Source organism: Podarcis filfolensis (assembly GCF_964270895.1).
Source record: "Podarcis filfolensis genome assembly, chromosome: 1".
NCBI classification, from domain to species: domain Eukaryota; kingdom Metazoa; phylum Chordata; class Lepidosauria; order Squamata; family Lacertidae; genus Podarcis; species Podarcis filfolensis.
Window position 1 is genome coordinate 86,749,933 of NC_139604.1, and position 17,272 is coordinate 86,767,204.

Here is a 17,272-nt window from a genome sequence, read left to right on the forward strand (position 1 = left end):
AGTGAGCCATTTGGACTCTAATGTGTCAACTTTTATAAATGCTACTTTGATGGGTACCCAACTGCCCCTGAGAAAACATCCCTTTGGGATCTCTTAGAAGGAGAAGTTTGCTGTGGGTTGTACGGTCCTGAAGACTTGTTTGCCAACCACTATTTTAAGCCATAGGGTTATATCCAAGGCTAGTCATACGTTTCCGTTTCCTTATGTTCCCTCTTTTTCAGCTCAACAACACGTCCTCACATATATGGAAGATGCAGTGAGCCAGCTGTTGGAAAGCAGAGACGATATTAGTCAATATGGTATTGCCAGATTCTTCACTGAATAGTAAGTACATCACTAGCTAGTACAGCAAACTTAGTCTGAAAGTGGATCAGAGCAACAGGAAGGACAAACACAGAATGAGACTGTGACAGCAAATACCATATTAGCCCATACATATAACATGTCTGCACTTAAATGAACCACCAAGTCCAGCTCAACTCTATGCTTAGCCTTAGAAATATAACTTACTATATATACAACCAACTATTGCTTCCTTCTTCTGGTGCATGCACATGAAAACTTATACCAGAACAAACTTAGTTGGTCTACAAGGTGCTACTGGACAATTATTTATTTATTTATTTATTTATTTATTTATTTATTTAATGCGTCAGACCAACACGGCTACCCACCTGAATCTTTTACCATTGTTGTGAACAAGTCTCCTGGCCTGGAGATTGATGGTTGTTTGTATAACAAGGTGGCTGATACAAACATGCCTATCACACCTATAGTTATGTTTATCTTTGTAATTAATTTTTGTTCCTGTAGGGATGGGGATTCTTGAACCCAAACTTAATTTATGGGGAACACGCACCAACAAATCTAAATGAAATTCTGCTCTGAAGGATGACTAGTGTGGATGGGATTTGGCATGTTTGATCCAGCCGCACGATAAATTGTGCCTGACAACAAGGCTGTATTTGAAATAACTGAAATCAGTTATATAGTGCTGTAACAATAATAGCTTTACCTTTCATATTTCTAGATGTCGCTGGACTACATTCCCATCATCCTTGGCCATTGGCCATGCTGGTTGGAGCTGATGGGAGTTGGAAGTCCAACAACATCTGTAAGGTCACAGGTTCCCCATCCTTGTCCTAAAACAACAGGTTTTTAGGCAGGGAATTGGTGCTTCTCTTCTTACTCTTCTCGACAGCCCAAATAGTGCAGAAAATCTTACGTATAAAGTGCTCTTCTCACCATGAGGCTCTTTCACAAGAAGGCTTGGTATTCTCCATATTGCCTTGTTCCTCTGATTATCTCCACTGACAAGCACTTCTCTTATTTTTGAGAATCATCTCTTTATTTCATTCCCTCACTTTCAGATATAGCAGGGGGAGGGGGGTTGGTTTAAACAGATTCTTTTGTGGGCATTTTAGGCTGTGCTTTACCCCTGGTGCACACACATTCGGCCTTTATTCTCTTGTCAGAATATGAAGAAATGCAATTTTCATTTTAAAAGAGAGCAAGCAGACCGAATAAAGTAGAATTTGGATTTGGAGAGAGGAATAGGAATTTTGTCTTGCCTCTTTTAGCCCTTCGTTTAGATAAGACAGACAATGTGAAGGGCTGAATGAATGCATTAAAGAATTTAGCGTCCTAAAAATGAGGCTGTGACTGCTCAAGCCTACAAGCTGGAATAATGGGGAATTGCAGGAATGAAGTGTTTGTCTTTAGGTCAATAGGGATAAGGGAGGTCACAGCTTGTGAAGAAGAAAAAAACCCCGGCCAAGTGGGGAAATGCCATGCTGTGTGTGGCACAGGTGGCTGTCTGTGTAGTGGACATTGTTGGGATTCTTAACATTCCTCACTGCTTCCCAGCAGAATTCTTCTGTAAGCAAAGACATAAAGAAGAGAATCATCCAGCAACTTGTGTATGGAAGGTGCGAACGTATGCTCTGTACAGCTCCCTGATACTGTCCTCTGCTTTAAAAAAAAATCAGCATCTGATGGAAAAATGGATGGACAGGAAGAAGCAGCTTAACGCTTCCCTCTCCGTTTGGTTTCTCAGCTAAAAACTTCCTTTTCTCAGTGACTGTTTTACCCATAGTTGGAAAGGTTTGGGGAACCTTCAAGGTCCTTGTATGTTTTGCTAAATTGGTGGAGAAACAGACTGGAGAAGGTGGATTTTGAGCAGAAAAAAGGACTAAAGAAGACAGGCTTAATCAACCTCTTCCCATTTGCCCTTCTCCAGCTCCAACTTAAGAGTCTGCTTTGTGTTAAAAATGAAAAAAATAAGAAAGAAAGGGGGAAGTCAGTATTTATTTGACTTATCCATTACTTCCTATCAGGACCTGAAAGCAAGTTGTAGCAATAAGAATCATATACATGAAATAAATTCATGCAGTTCATGGAAATACATTTAAAATCAGTCATAACACACTAAACGTATTCCTCCATGATTCATAACTAATGAACAAAAATATCATTTCCTCATGTAACACAAAGATAATCGCCAAAGATCCCAACTAAAATAACCACAAGAACCACAACAATATTAGCACTCAAAATGTGGTTTGAGCCTCTGTCAAATGCATATTCCCTCCCTGCTGGAATCAAGGAGGCCCTGTTCTGCTCTGCAGAGAGCATCTTGTGCAGGGTCCAGGCTGGATAATAAAAGAGCACAGACCTTTGATGCTGCTTCAGCAAGTCGGACTTAGACTGCGCCCTATATATGAGCAGCAGCTATACCCCAATTACAAAATCTACCTTCACTGAAAGGTGCCTCGTCTGTTAAAGGGGTCCAGCACCAGGGTGGAATCTGGGGATTCTGCGCTGGAGTACTCTTGAATCAGAAGTTGTCAATTCGACATCCTCAGGTCACAGTGACACTGGCATCACAGGCTCATCTTGTGGGTAATTCCCCTTCTAATTCAGAGTTGTTGACCTCATTCCCTGAAGATGGGGAATCTGACTCCAGGGTCATGACAGGCTGTTGAAGACCCAGATGAGATAATCATTTGAGCACCTCTTCAGTGCAAGCATTAGAATAAGCATAAATTGCATGGGAATGAAGGAAGCTGCCTTCCTAAGTTGTGCCATGAGTCCATTTAGCCCAGTTTTTGAAGGGGGACACCCCCTGTCCTACCTGGAGATGCTGGGGATTGAAAGGACAATTTTTGTATGCTAAGCACGTGCTCTTTCGCTTAGCTATTGCCACCGCCACCCCTGTCCATGAAATACATTGTATGTACTTAAAATTTCAGAGTATGAAGACCGCAAAGTAATGATGAAAGGTTCCTCATTCTGCTTTTAAAAACATTTTAAAATATTTATCAGCAGTATTGTCCCACTCCCACCTCATCAAGACGTTTACCTGACTCTCCAGTTCTTGATCTGTTGAGCCTCCACATCCTCTCTTGGCTGTGGTACTTTGGTGAAACAAACATGTGATTGTTTCTGTGAATGTAACATCGCCCTAGAATACGAGTAAATGATTGCCGGTGTGCTCAGATAGATCAAGACTTTCTGAAAGTGGGGTCGCATTTCTCTTAACACTCCTAAAGGAAGGATATGAAATTCCAGAAGGGTTTTTTGCTCAAGCTGAATTCTCCCTAGAGTCTCTGAAAAGCTTATGCAGGAGAGGAAGACATTTTCAGGTGCTGCTATTCTGTTTTTCTTTTTGACAGTTATAGCTAGACATATCGTTATCCCAAGGGGGGCAAGACCTGGAGTGGGAAGCAGCTGAGGCATAGCTTGAAAAATGTTTTCCCCCCTATCTCTGAGTTTTACTTTGTCAGTGGTTATCTTAAGCTCTGGGGGTTGGCAATGATTTCTTTGGCAGGCTGCTATAATCTTTCTAGGGTGAGAGGGTCAGAGCACATGGCAGACTCCTCGGTGTTCCATTTAAGGCACCAGGGTGCTCCTTTTAAACTGGGCAGTGGCCAAACTTGGCCCTCCAGCTGTTTTTGGACTACAACTCCCATCATCCCTAGCTAACAGGACCAGTGGTCAGGGATGACAGGAATTGTAGTCCCAAAACAGCTGGAGGGCCAAGTTTGGCCACCACTGAGTTAGACCCTCGTGTTTTATTCTCTGTACCTTTGTGACGGTAGCCAGAAGAGGGAGGTCTCTTCTGCCATCATTGCAGATGGTGAAAAAGCAGTACTGCAGCCACTAGCTCAGCAGCAGACAATGGCACGCGGGACCAGTGATGTTTCACAGCAAACTCAGTAAAAATAGGGTGTTAGTTGTAAACACTAAAGACCCAAACTGGGGTCTACATCCTTACGGTTATTGCTGTAAGGCCCAAACTGAAATAATTTCTTTTGTGAGCCCAGTTTCTGCATCTTTTGAAGGAAAATAATTCCTTTTGTACATTTGTATTCCTTGATTTTTCTAATAAATGTAACATCCTTGCTGAGAGCACAATGAAATACACTGCCTGTCCTGAGGTATCTACCTCTTCAAAAGGAACATCAAGAGTTTTCACGTTTGTCAGCTGAGAGATTTTTGTGTCAGCTGAGAGACGATTGTGGGATTTCTTAATTTCCTCTAGATTATTTTGTAGAAACATTGGTTAGGGTACAGGAACCGGGGGTCATTTTGAAGTAAAAATAATAATTGTAGTGACAGCAGAATGTTCCGGCCATTGATTGAGCCACCAGACAGCAAGATGGGAGAAAAGCCCCAGGGCTTGAGAGTCTGTTTTTCGTCATCATCAAGCCTATTCAGCAGGATGTGGATGTTTTGGTGCAGGGTTTCAGGATATGGTGTGCTTCTTGAGTGTTTTCACCTTGATATTAGCATTCTGTAGTCCCAGGGCACATGCCTGCCTTCCTTCCTTCCTTCTTTTTTTCTTTCTTTCCTTTCTTTTAGGATTTTATTCACTCCCCACCCTACTCTTCCCCAAGGCCTTAGCATTGCCCTGCTCCAGTGAAGAGATGACAATGTTATCTCAGCAATACTGGCTGGCTGCAGCAAGCTGTGTGGCATGTGTGAAACTTCTGCTGTCACCAACCTGGCTGTGAAGTGATCCTTTCGGCTCAAAGCTTCCACTGGGATTTTCTGTTGCTGATTCCTGGCAGGTCTTCTGTTTTAGCTAAGATACCCTGCTCCCGTAAGTGCTGAAAAGGAAAAGCTAGCTCACAAAGGGCTTGGTATGCCTCTACTGTATATCCCAGTGTTATACAGAAAGAAAGACGTGATACCGGGACATACACCCAAGATATTGTGCATAGGGTTGCAACTAAAGGGGGATCTTGCAGCAGATCCTCCTGTTCACTCAAGAACAGGGGTCAGCAAACTTTTTCAGTAGGGGGCCAGTCCACTGTCCCTCAGACCTTGTGGGGGGCCGGACTATATTTTGAAAAATAATAATGAATGAATTCCTATGCCCCACAAATAACCCAGAGATGCATTTTAAATAAAAGCACACATTCTACTCATGTAAAAACACACTGATTCCCAGACCGTCCGCAGGCTGGATTTAGAAGGTGATTGGGCCGGATCCGGCCCTCAAGCAGGATGTGGAAGTTTTGGCTCAGAGTTTAGGGATATGGTGTGTTTGTTTAGTATCTTTCATCTTGAGTATATTTCACCAGGGCACTATACCATTGCTTGTGCTCACAAGAACCATATTCTTAGCTCTTTCTGTGTCTGTTACCAAATGCATGCACTTGGAAGGAAGGAAGGAAGGAAGGAAGGAAGGAAGAACATTGTAGTAATAAACTCCCATTTCAGTATAATAGGTATACTATGCACTAAAAGGTTGATTCTGCAGTGTCCCATCAATTCCCTAATATTAGGAAACCCTCTCAGAACCCATCAGAATTTGACAAGTGCCTGACTGGCTTAGCAGGCAGCAGCCACTACCTGGATTTAGAGAAGCAAGAGCCAGCTGGACTCTGTAGGCTCCTGCCCAATCTGGTAACAGAAGTTTTCTGTTTATAGGTGAATCAGTTCTTGTTCTGTGTGCAACCTACACTCTGGCTCCAATCCTGGGACCTGGTTCAGATATATGGTTGAAGTCACCAGGGTTAAGGCAGCTGGCCACTGGTTTGTGTGCAAGCCCATTCCTCTTTTCCTCTCTTTCGCTTGCTCATGGGTTCGGAATAATGCATGGCCATTGAAAACCCTGATTTGCAAGGCCCTTCCTGGAATTTTGGGCTGCGAAATCACAGTAGATGAGAAGTGGAGTGAGGAGGCGCTTATGTATGACCAAGAAAGGAGAGAGAAATGTTGATCAAGCATTTGCCTGCCGTCACTGCTACTGAGCCAATAGCAGCCAGATGGCATTACTACTTCAGCTACTCTTGCCGGTTCACAGCTGCCAAAGATCTATTGTAACATCATAAAGCTGGATGCATAGAGCTTGTTGAAGACTCTTAAGTGAATTGATGAAGTTATACTAGTTTTAGGTTTTTGCTTGGCAAAAATAAGATGGATGGGGCACGCAGTCAGAAGATGGTAACAGGTTGGCAGAAGCTCAAAGATTGCCATATTTGCAGACTCTCAGCTAGCTGCATAGCTTTAGATTTACTTCTGGTAGATTTGTTCATTACTTTCTGAATAAAATACTGAAGCATAGTATCTGAGTGGGTTTCTACATATGTGAGGTTTACTGGAATAGTATCCACCGAGTCTTCATTTCTTTTGGCTAGTTGTGCTTTCCTGTAATTGGTAGCCAGAGATGTGGAGCTGTAAGCATATTCTCTTCCTTCCACTAATTGGGCTTTCCTTTCTGCTGATAAAATGTGACGAGGATTTAATCTAAATGTAGGGAAAAGGCTGGCATGTTGACATCTTCTGACCAGCCTGCTCTTGGGAGCCACTTACTTGTGCTCAGTGAGCCAAAGCTGGTGTTCTGTGCCTTCAGAATAAACAGTAAAATGCATCAGGATGAATAGTTGCGTATCTTCTACATGGTATGGTGGGGCTGTTCAGTTTCTGCTTGTCATCTGCTCTGCTCTGAATAGAGCAAGAAAGTGACATCCTTCCATTTTGCAAGGAATGGAATGGCCGTTTTTCTTGCTTGCATAATGTATGCCCTAAGGAAGAGTTCTGGGTAAGTAATTTGACAATAATCTCCTTCAGGTGTTCCTGTTGGGTGTTAGCATGCAAGGGGGACATAAGGGTAAGTGCACTAGCTTCAGTCCCCCAGCCACCATTCTTGTCATCCTCTGTAAGCTGAAAGGCGGATGTCTGAAGTGGACAGCCTCCTATAATCTGACTTCTTGAGCTATGATATCTCAGCAGCGAGAAACTATGGGAAATCATTTTTCTGAAATGCATGGAGCATTCAGAAGTTCATTCTCCAGCTCATGGAGATGAGCAATGGTGGGGCAGAGTTAGCCCACTCATCCTCACAACCCCCATCTGCTGCCTTGCTTAACACCTGACAAGGATACCTGAAGATGGCGAATGAAATGTTATTATAATAATAATATTCAGATCACCACCCCTCTGTGAGGAATAACATGAACCGTAGGAAGTCTGACATGAAGCTATTTTTATTCCCAGTTTTAGGATGCCTATTGCCTGATGTTATTGTTAACTACTTGGGTGTGGAAGTGTTGGTGAACTCTGTGGAGAGCTATATAAAATCACTGTTGAGTGAATAATGACTCTGGATATTTTAGCTTAATGAAGAGGACCACAATATTTTAAACCAGAATGATCAGTAGTGCTCAGATTCCAGCTTGAGTAGCTGCCTTGTAGAGGGAGTGCTTGGGATTTATTTCCCAACCTTCCTAGAATCCAGAGCTTGTTTACACTGCAATAAAGTCATTTGTCCTTGAAGACCTCTCTTCCCACATCCAGAATGCTGCTTAGATTCTGGAATAGGGTTTTTTTTTGGGGGGGGGGGAAAGAGAATTTGACATTCCTTCTTGGAATGTGCAACTGAGTGACTCAGAGGTTTTAGCTGTGTTGATAGTGTGGATTTAATCCCATCGTTATTAAGTTTAGAGACCTGAACATATTCCCTCAAAACAAGAAAAACAACAACACTTATGTGAATATACACCAGCAAATCTGCAGCATCTCTAGAGTGCCTCTTGATATCCTCTCCCACCAAAGGCCTAAACATCGAACTGTGTAAAAATGTTTTGTAGCTAAATTTGTCTGAAAATGAAGCAGGTGTCTCACTGGGGTTTTTACATCATTCCTTAAAAATGTTTCTATCTAAATTCACAGATACTGAAAATCCCTAAAGAGGCAGAGACTTTTCACTTAAAGTGTTCTTCATGCTCCAGATGACCTAGACAGTGATCTCTCTCTCTTTCTGCCTTTATTTTAAGAATAAAACAGCATTTATACAACATATTTAACGGTTCAAAGCATTTCGCACCTAACATTTCAGTAGAGTTCAGTGCTTTCATAAGGTAGGCCAGTGTTATTCCCATTTTGCAGATGGGAACACTGAAGCTAAGAAAATAATAGTTTGCTTAAGGTCCCCTGCTGAGTTGGGGCCTAAGGTGGATTTGAACTGGGATCTTTCACACTTATACCACTATGGTATACTAGAATGGCAGAAGTGGGTTTAATATTATCTTATATTTGACCAAGAGCCTTGCCAGCCTAGCATTCTTTAGGACTGACCCTCCCTCCTTCCCAAAGTATATCTCTTGAAACAACTAAAGTGATTCAAAGCAAGAAAAGTAAACCAGCATATGTAGGTTAATCATGATGGTAAATCACAATCATAGCGGAAGCAAAATTCCATCAGTTTGGGGATTGTTATTTTTCTGAATGTTGCTGCTTTAATATGCAAGAGGCTTTTAAAGTCCTTATTTTGTTCATCCTTGCAACAGCCCTGTGAGAGAAGTCACTGTTCTCATTTTAGAGATGAAGGGCAAGACTGATTTCCATCTCAGCAGGAGCTCTTCGTCGAACTTCCCCAAAACATGATGTTTTATGCATAAATGTTTGCAATTCTTTTAATGGCATCTAGGATGTGTGAGCAGTTAAGAGTTTGAGCTGAAAGAAAAATATTATATTTGCAATGCAATGCAAGTGCATATATGTATTTAAATTTTGTATTATTCATACGTCGTTGCAGAGTTATGGCTGGGGATATTCAAAATGCAAGCAATAATATATTGGGGGGGGGGGTTGTGCACATGGGGCTCTGCTGTTCTTTGGTCCCAAGCACTGTTAGATTGTCTTGCTGCCATTAATTCTGTTCCACAGTTAGTAGACAATGGAGACTTGACACATGATGAATTAATTTGCCCTTTTTCTCAACACTGGTATTTAATTTTACTAGTAGCCAGCCAATAGCCTTTCCTTTCCTTGCTATGCCGTAAGTTGGATGCAGATAATAAATGATTTTTTTCCCCTGGGCTGGGCACTGTACCTCTGTTTTATTTATCAGATGCAATCATTTTGGTACCAAATCGCCTTCTTCAGATAGCTTGACAACTAGTTCAATATAATCATTAAAAGTAACACAAACATCATTTTCCCTTCCATACCCCATCTCTCCCAAGAGGGAGAGCTGCAAGAAATTTAGTGCTTGTGTATGTCAATCAAAAGCCTTTGACTGTGTCGACCACAGTAAACTATGGCAAGTTCTTAAAGAAATGAGAGTGCCTAATCACCTCATCTGTCTCCTGAGAAATCTTTATGTGGGACAAGAAGCTACAGTTAAAACTGGATATGGAACAACTGATTGGTTCAAAACTGGGAAAGGAGTACGACAAGGCTGTATACTGTCTCCCTGCTTATTTAACTTATATGCAGAATTCATCATGCGAAAAGCTGGACTGGATGAATTCCAAGCTGGAATTAGGATTGCCGGAAGAAATATCAACAACCTCAGATATGCAGATGACACAACCTTAATGGCAGAAAGTGAGGAGGAATTAAAGACCCTTTTAATGAAGGTGAAAGAGGAGAGTGCAAAATATGGTCTGAAGCTTAACATCAAAAAAACTAAGATCATGGCCACTGGTCCCATTATCTCCTGGCAAATAGAAGGGGAAGAAATGGAGGCAGTGAGAGATTTTACTTTCTTGGGTTCCATGATCACTGCAGATGGTGACAGCAGTCACAAAATTAAAAGACGCCTGCTTCTTGGGAGAAAAGCAATGACAAACCGAGACAGCATCTTAAAAAGCAGAGACATCACCTTGCCGACAAAGGTCTGTATAAGTTAAAGCTATGGTTTTCCCAGTAGTGATGTATGGGAGTGAGAGCTGGACCATAAAGAAGGCTGATCACCGAAGAATTGATGCTTTTGAATTATGGTGCTGGAGGAGACTCTTGAGAGTCCCATGGACTGCAAGAAGATCAAACCTATCCATTCTGAAGGAAATCAGCCCTGAGTGCTCACTGGAAGGACAGATCCTGAAGCTGAGGCTCCAATACTTTGGCCACCTCATGAGAAGAGAAGACTCCCTGGAAAAGACCCTGATGTTGGGAAAGATTGAGGGTACAAGGAGAAGGGGACGACAGAGGATGAGATGGTTGGTCAGTGTTCTCGAAGCTACTAACATGAGTTTGACCAAACTGCGGGAGGCAGTGGAAGACAGCAGTGCCTGGTGTGCTCTGGTCCATGGGGTCACGAAGAGTCGGACATGACTAAACGACTAAACAACAACATGTCAATCAGAATTGCATTGAATAGTGGGACTCTCCTGCCGCTGTGCAGGGGACACAGAAAGGGCTGAACTCCTCAATGCCTTCTTTGCCTCAGTCTTCTCCGATAAAGAAAACAATGCCCGACCTGAAGAATTTGGAGCAAATGATTCAGCAGAGGAAACACAGCCCAGAATAACTAAGGAGATAGTACAAGAATACTTGGCTAGTCTAGATGTGTTCAAGTCTCCAGGGCCAGATGAACTGCATCCAAGAGTATTAAAAGAACTGGCAGATGTGATTTCAGAACCACTGGCAGTCATCTTTGAGAATTCCTGGAGAACAGGCGAAGTCCCGGCAGACTGGAGGAGGGCAAATGTTGTCCCTATTTTCAAAAAGGGGAAAAGAGAGGACCCAAATAATTACCGCCCAGTCAGTCTGACATCAATACCAGGGAAGATTCTGGAGCAGATCATTAAGCAAACAGTCTGTGAGCACCTAGAAAGGAATGCTGTGATCACCAATAGTCAGCATGGATTTCTGAAAAATAAGTCATGTCAGACGAACCTGATCTCGTTTTTTGACAGAATTACAAGCCTGGTAGATGAAGGGAACGCAGTGGATGTAGCCTACCTTGATTTCAGCAAGGCATTTGACAAGGTGCCCCATGATATTCTTGTAAAGAAGCTGGTAAAATGCGGTCTTGACTATGCTACCACTCAGTGGATTTGTAACTGGCTGACTGACCGAACCCAAAGGGTGCTCATCAATGGTTCCTCTTCATCCTGGAGAAGAGTGACTAGTGGGGTGCCACAGGGTTCTGTCTTGGGCCCTGTCTTATTCAACATCTTTATCAACGACTTGGATGATGGACTCAAGGGCATCCTGATCAAATTTGCAGATGACACCAAACTGGGAGGAGTGGCTAACACCCCAGAGGACAGGATCACACTTCAAAACGACCTTGACAGATTAGAGAACTGGGCCAAAACAAACAAGATGAATTTTAACAGGGAGAAATGTAAAGTATTGCACTTGGGCAAAAAAAATGAGAGGCACAAATACAAGATGGGTGACACCTGGCTTGAGAGCAGTACATGTGAAAAGGATCTAGGAGTCTTGGTTGACCACAAACTTGACATGAGCCAACAGTGTGACGCGGCAGCTAAAAAAGCCAATGCAATTCTGGGCTGCATCAATAGGAGTATAGCATCTAGATCAAGGGAAGTAATAGTGCCACTGTATTCTGCTCTGGTCAGACCTCACCTGGAGTACTGTGTCCAGTTCTGGGCACCACAGTTCAAGAAGGACACTGACAAACTGGAACGTGTCCAGAGGAGGGCAACCAAAATGGTCAAAGGCCTGGAAACGATGCCTTATGAGGAACGGCTAAGGGAGCTGGGCATGTTTAGCCTGGAGAAGAGGAGGTTAAGGGGTGATATGATAGCCATGTTCAAATATATAAAAGGATGTCACATAGAGGAGGGAGAAAGGTTGTTTTCTGCTGCTCCAGAGAAGCGGACACGGAGCAATGGATCCAAACTACAAGAAAGAAGATTCCACCTAAACATTAGGAAGAACTTCCTGACAGTAAGAGCTGTTCGACAGTGGAATTTGCTGCCAAGGAGTGTGGTGGAGTCTCCTTCTTTGGAGGTCTTTAAGCAGAGGCTTGACAACCATATGTCAGGAGTGCTCTGATGGTGTTTCCTGCTTGGCAGGGGGTTGGACTCGATGGCCCTTGTGGTCTCTTCCAACTCTATGATTCTATGATTCTATGAAAACTCTAGGACAACTTCAAATGGAATGTTTTAAAGAAAACCCTTTAGCAATAGCGACTGACCTTTTCTGTTGCATGAAAGATCGTATATAGAAGACCATGGCTTACTTAGTGGACAGTCAAATTTAATCTTTTGGAATTCAAAAGCCTTGAACAATTTGTTTGGAAGGTTAAGTCACTTAACCCCAAATTAAATAAAATGCCAAATAGCTGCTGGTAAAAAAGTTTGTTTGGAGAGAAGCAAACCACAAGGGTTGGTTTGCACGTAACACTAATCTAAGCCTCATTTGTTTCTCCCAGAAGGCAGCAGGGCGGAGTAGATGTAAATAAGCAGTGGGCACCAGCTTTCTACTCATTCACAGTAAGCCATAGTTTGTTTCTGACTATAGCTTCCTGTTATGGGCAAACCAGGCTTTTATATACAGTGGTACCTCGGGTTAAGAACTTAATTCGTTCTGGAGGTCCGTTCTTAACCTGAAAATGTTCTTAACCTGAGGTACCACTTTAGCTAATGGGGCCTCCTACTGCTGCTGCGCTGCACTGCTGCCGTGCGATTTCTGTTCTCATCCTGAAGCAAAGTTCTTAACCCAAGGTACTATTTCTGGGTTAGTGGAGTCTGTATCCTGAAGTGTCTGTAACCTGAGGTACCACTGTACGGGTTACAGATGCTTCAGGTTACAGACACTTCAGGTTACAGACTCCGCTAACCCAGAAATAGTACCTCGGGTTAAGAATTTTGCTTCAGGATGAGAACAGAAATTGTGCAGCAGCAGCGCAGCAGCAGTGGAAGGCCCCCATTAGCTAAAGTGGTGCTTCAGGTTAAGAACAGTTTCAGGTTAAGAACGGACCTCCAGAACGAATTAAGTTCTTAACCTGAGGTACCACTGTAGTGCCTTTCAGATTGAAACACCCAAGGTAACTAATAGCAACAATGAAAAAACCAACAAGTTTAAAAAACAGCCATTAACTGAATGAAGGCCAGCCCATTCAAAACAATGTCAAGGTGTGAGAGAGAGTAGGCACAATGATTTCAAATGTCTGACAGGTCAGTACAGTCAAGAAGTGGTATTGGAAACCCATCAAAGAGGGCCTGATGGATCTCCCATGGCAGAGAGTTTCACAGTCTAGGCCAGAGCTTTCCAAACTTTTCATGTTGGCGACACACTTTTTAGACATGCATTATTTCGCAACACAGTAAATCAGTTTCACTAGCAAACCGGAGGTTAAACTAACCACTTTCCAGCCCTGGAAAGGAGCGTGGGGAGCGTTCACACGATACACCTACACACTGCAGCCAACACACTAATGTAACAAGGAAGGCCTCTTCACACATCAGGTCATGTGCATATTGGGAGGCACAGTTTGTATAAAAAAAGAAAGAAATTGTAAAAGCGTTTGTATTGGTTCCAGAGTATGCTCAGATGATGCCCTTGCATGGGGTGGGGTGGGGGAGAAGCAGATTTTTCTTATGTATGCTTTTCAGAGAGCTGGGGTTGCCTGAAGAACCATGTTAAGGTACACATGATGGTACATGATGGGTTTATTGTTATTTAATGTGTGAATAGCTCCATGTATTGTATGGTGACCTAGACACCATCTTTGGTGTTTCCCAAAGCTTCCTGGCCCCCCAATGTTTTTTGAATGAGGCGTTGTTTTTTGGAGGGGGGAAGCCTGCCTGATTATTTTTTTGGTCTGAGTTTCATTTGTTTTGCCTGTCTTTTTTGGTGGGTGGGAATTCTGAGCCTTATTGGGGTTTTCCCCTGTGAAATTGTTGTTTTTGGATGCCCATGGCATTTCCTTTGATTTCCTGGTCAAAAAAAGTTGGGAAGCCCTGGTCTATATAGACTCTCACTGTTTGCAGCCAAAGGAAATCTTTCCTGTTCTTGGTTATCTCTCCCTGTTCAGATTCATTTGGGAGTTCTGCCCCAGAAACCAGAAGAATATTCAGAAAACATTAAGAGCTCAAATATGAAGTATTCAGTTCTATATATTTCTTTATTTGAGCTCTGATTATTCCTAAATGCCTTGCTTTACCTGCTTTCTAGCTAGTGTTTAGTTGTGTTTTTTTAAGGGGCACATATAGAATAAAGGTCAGAATAGAACACTGATTCAGCTTGTTGTTTCTTGTTTTGTTTTTATTAAAGAAATTTCCTGGAATGTCTTCCGCTGAAGATGGGAATTTCCATCAAATACTGGCTACCCTTCCATTGCAAAACATACCCTGTAGGAAACTGAAGGATGATTCCAACATCATTTTTTTCTTTGTGGAAAAATAAATGTGAAAACCGTCACATCGGAATGCAAAATCCACATGGGTTTTGCAGATAGAGTCCGTAAACATGAGAACTCTTGTTTGCTCTTGCTCGTAGATCTTTCTCCCATATGGATTTTGCATTTCAGCATAAACGTTTTTTAAATGTGTATTTGCCAGTGAAAGAAAAATGTTACAGCAAAATCTGCCCTTGGGGAGATCAGTCCAGCTGTGTTGCATTACAAAATGGCGGTGGTGGATCATAACTGATTGCAACCTATCATATGGCTGGTTTTGCACCTGTAGAACAGTATGACTACTTTTTCTCTGGGTCACATGCTTGAAAGAAACAAGAGATGTTTTACAATGTCCTTCTTAATCGTCTTTTCCCCCATGAAAGTTACTATCCTGGCCCTTGAGGGAACTTCAGGCAAGGAATATATTCCGCAAACAAGGAATATATTCCATCCAAGGCTACAAGGTAAGGTTTTGACTTTGTTTTATAGATTAGGGAAACAGAGGCATGAAGCTGTGGATACTTCAACCTTCCTATGCAACATATAATAGGGAATTTTCACTCTGTCCTATAGCCAGTGAAGCATAGAGGGGAGGGTTAAATGTCTCTGTGACTTGGGCTGTAGTGGCACTTAAAAAAAAAAACCAGAGGAAGCTGATACTCTTGGGAATGTAATGTAATTTAATTTTGGCTCTGTTTCCCAGAACTATCAATGATCATTAGATGATCAAGTAATCTTCCACTGTTCCTCACAGTAGGTTTTCGGCTCTGATAAGAATGTGGATGGCTGGATGTCTCTGTCAGTTACACAGCATTGCGGTGATGTGGACTATATTGAGCAGCACATAGCACTTGAAAGCACTAATTCTTAACTGTTGCTGTGTTGCTGTGAACTGTTTCCTTCTCCCCCGAGCTACCTCCAAGCATTTCTCCATGGCGACTTAGCCTTTTATAGGATAGGTCTATCTCCCAGCATACTGGATTTCCCAACTCATAACTCTAAAATGCTTTATTTCAGAGTAGAAAGGACGCGCTATATGTGGCCTATTATATCCATATCAGCTTCCTTATCCTTTTCAAACAGCCATTGTCTTTTAATAGGGCTCTGCCTGGCAGGGGGAGTCCTTAATTCCTGCTACATAAGAATGGCCAGCTTGAGTTACAGCAAGCTGTACTACGCTACTCTGATCAAAAGGCCTCTGTTGTTTTTTAAAGTCTCTCCCTGTTTCTTTCTTTCTTTCTTTCTTTCTTTCTTTCTTTCTTTCTTTCTTTCTTTCTTTCTCTTACTTTCTTTGTTTCTTTCCCTCTTTTGTTTTTAAACATAGTGGCCCAATAATTCAACACAGCAAAATCGTGCAAGCTCTGATTTGAGAGATTAGGGTATTAAATAACTGACCTACTTCGCTGTTGTACCTCCTGACCTGAAATAGGGACAGCAAGAAAAAAGGAACTAAGAGAGGGTTGTAATGGGCAACACTGTTGTCTGTATCATTTAATTCTGAAAAAGGTCCTGTCCATCCAGAAGCTATAACTTCGTGAAAAAATAGTATATCTCAAACTGGTGTGTGTTGGATGCCAACATGAGTGCCTTTGCATGTTTTCTTGCCAATAGGCTTATAAACATACAAGGAGAAGAGTTTCAAATGTGTAGTGTGACTGTTATCACCAAAAGGGAAGAGCAAAGTCAAGTACTGTAGCCTTGTTGCAGGAATCCATAAACATGACTGGCGTCCACCAGTGACAAGGATGTATTTTGTTAACTTAGCAAATGCATTTGTGGGGAGTGTAAAGTGAGAGATGGGCAGGGGGTTGTCTCCGATCCCATGCTGTGCTTCAGAGGTGCTCAGAATCAATGACTTTGGAGTGTCCCCAAAGCTCAGCGTGACTGCAGGAGCAGCCCTTTTCCCAGGCTTGGGAACGGGTGGGAAGACTCCTCTCAGCAGTCATTCTGATCTTTGAGGACACTCCACAGCCACTCCTTCTGAGTACCTCCAAACAGGGGCAGCCCAAGGTGTTTCAGCACCTGAGGCCAAATGGCCCACTGCCGGCTCCGCCATTGGGCGGGGGGCAAACTCCATAAGGGCTCGTGGAGCCTCTCCTGCTGGGCGGGGGCGGGCGGGCGGGATATCCTTTCCAGATGCCCCCTTCTTGCCTGGTGGCAGGGCTTTGCCACACCACATCACGCAGCGACGGGGGAGAGGTGCCCCCTTACCGCCTGGCAGCTGGGCTTTGTACTGGCAGCAAAGCAGGGTGACGGAATACCTCCCTTCTCAGCAACTCTGCAGGAGGGGAGGTGTTCTGCAGAGCTTTGCTTCCGGTCCCTCTCTGCTCCTACAAGGAGAGGCGAGTGGTGGCAAAGCTGGGGGATGGAATGGGGGTGCTGTTTTCCTTTGGGGGGTGCCACTTGAGTTGGCCGCCGCACTCTGCCTCATGGGTGGGCCCTCCAAAGCCCAGTGCAATATTGGGAGAGTAGACCCCACTCCTTCCCCGAGATGTGGGAGAGGAGGGTTGTGGCGACTATGTATTTTGATGGGTTACTAAGGCCACCCAAACTTTACTGATCCTGTGAGCTGTTTCCTTGGGCTTGAGGCTGATCGTTTAGACATGTGGGGAAGACCTGGTATAACAGTATAGGGGCTGAGTAGAGGATGAAGCAGCACCC

At 43.1% G+C, this 17,272-nt stretch overlaps 1 protein-coding gene across 5 annotated transcripts in view; it reads left to right on the top strand.

Annotated features, from left to right (window-relative positions):
- The window catches only part of CSTPP1 (centriolar satellite-associated tubulin polyglutamylase complex regulator 1), a 128,915-nt gene that overhangs the window by 38,730 nt on the left and 72,913 nt on the right, over window positions 1-17,272 (top strand). For all 5 annotated transcript variants that reach the window (XM_083605705.1, XM_083605703.1, XM_083605704.1 and 2 more), the window contains one exon: window positions 222-324. In XM_083605705.1, coding sequence (XP_083461831.1) covers window positions 245-324 — 80 coding nt within the window. In that variant the 5' untranslated portion in view covers window positions 222-244. The remainder of the gene's footprint in view (window positions 1-221; window positions 325-17,272) is intronic.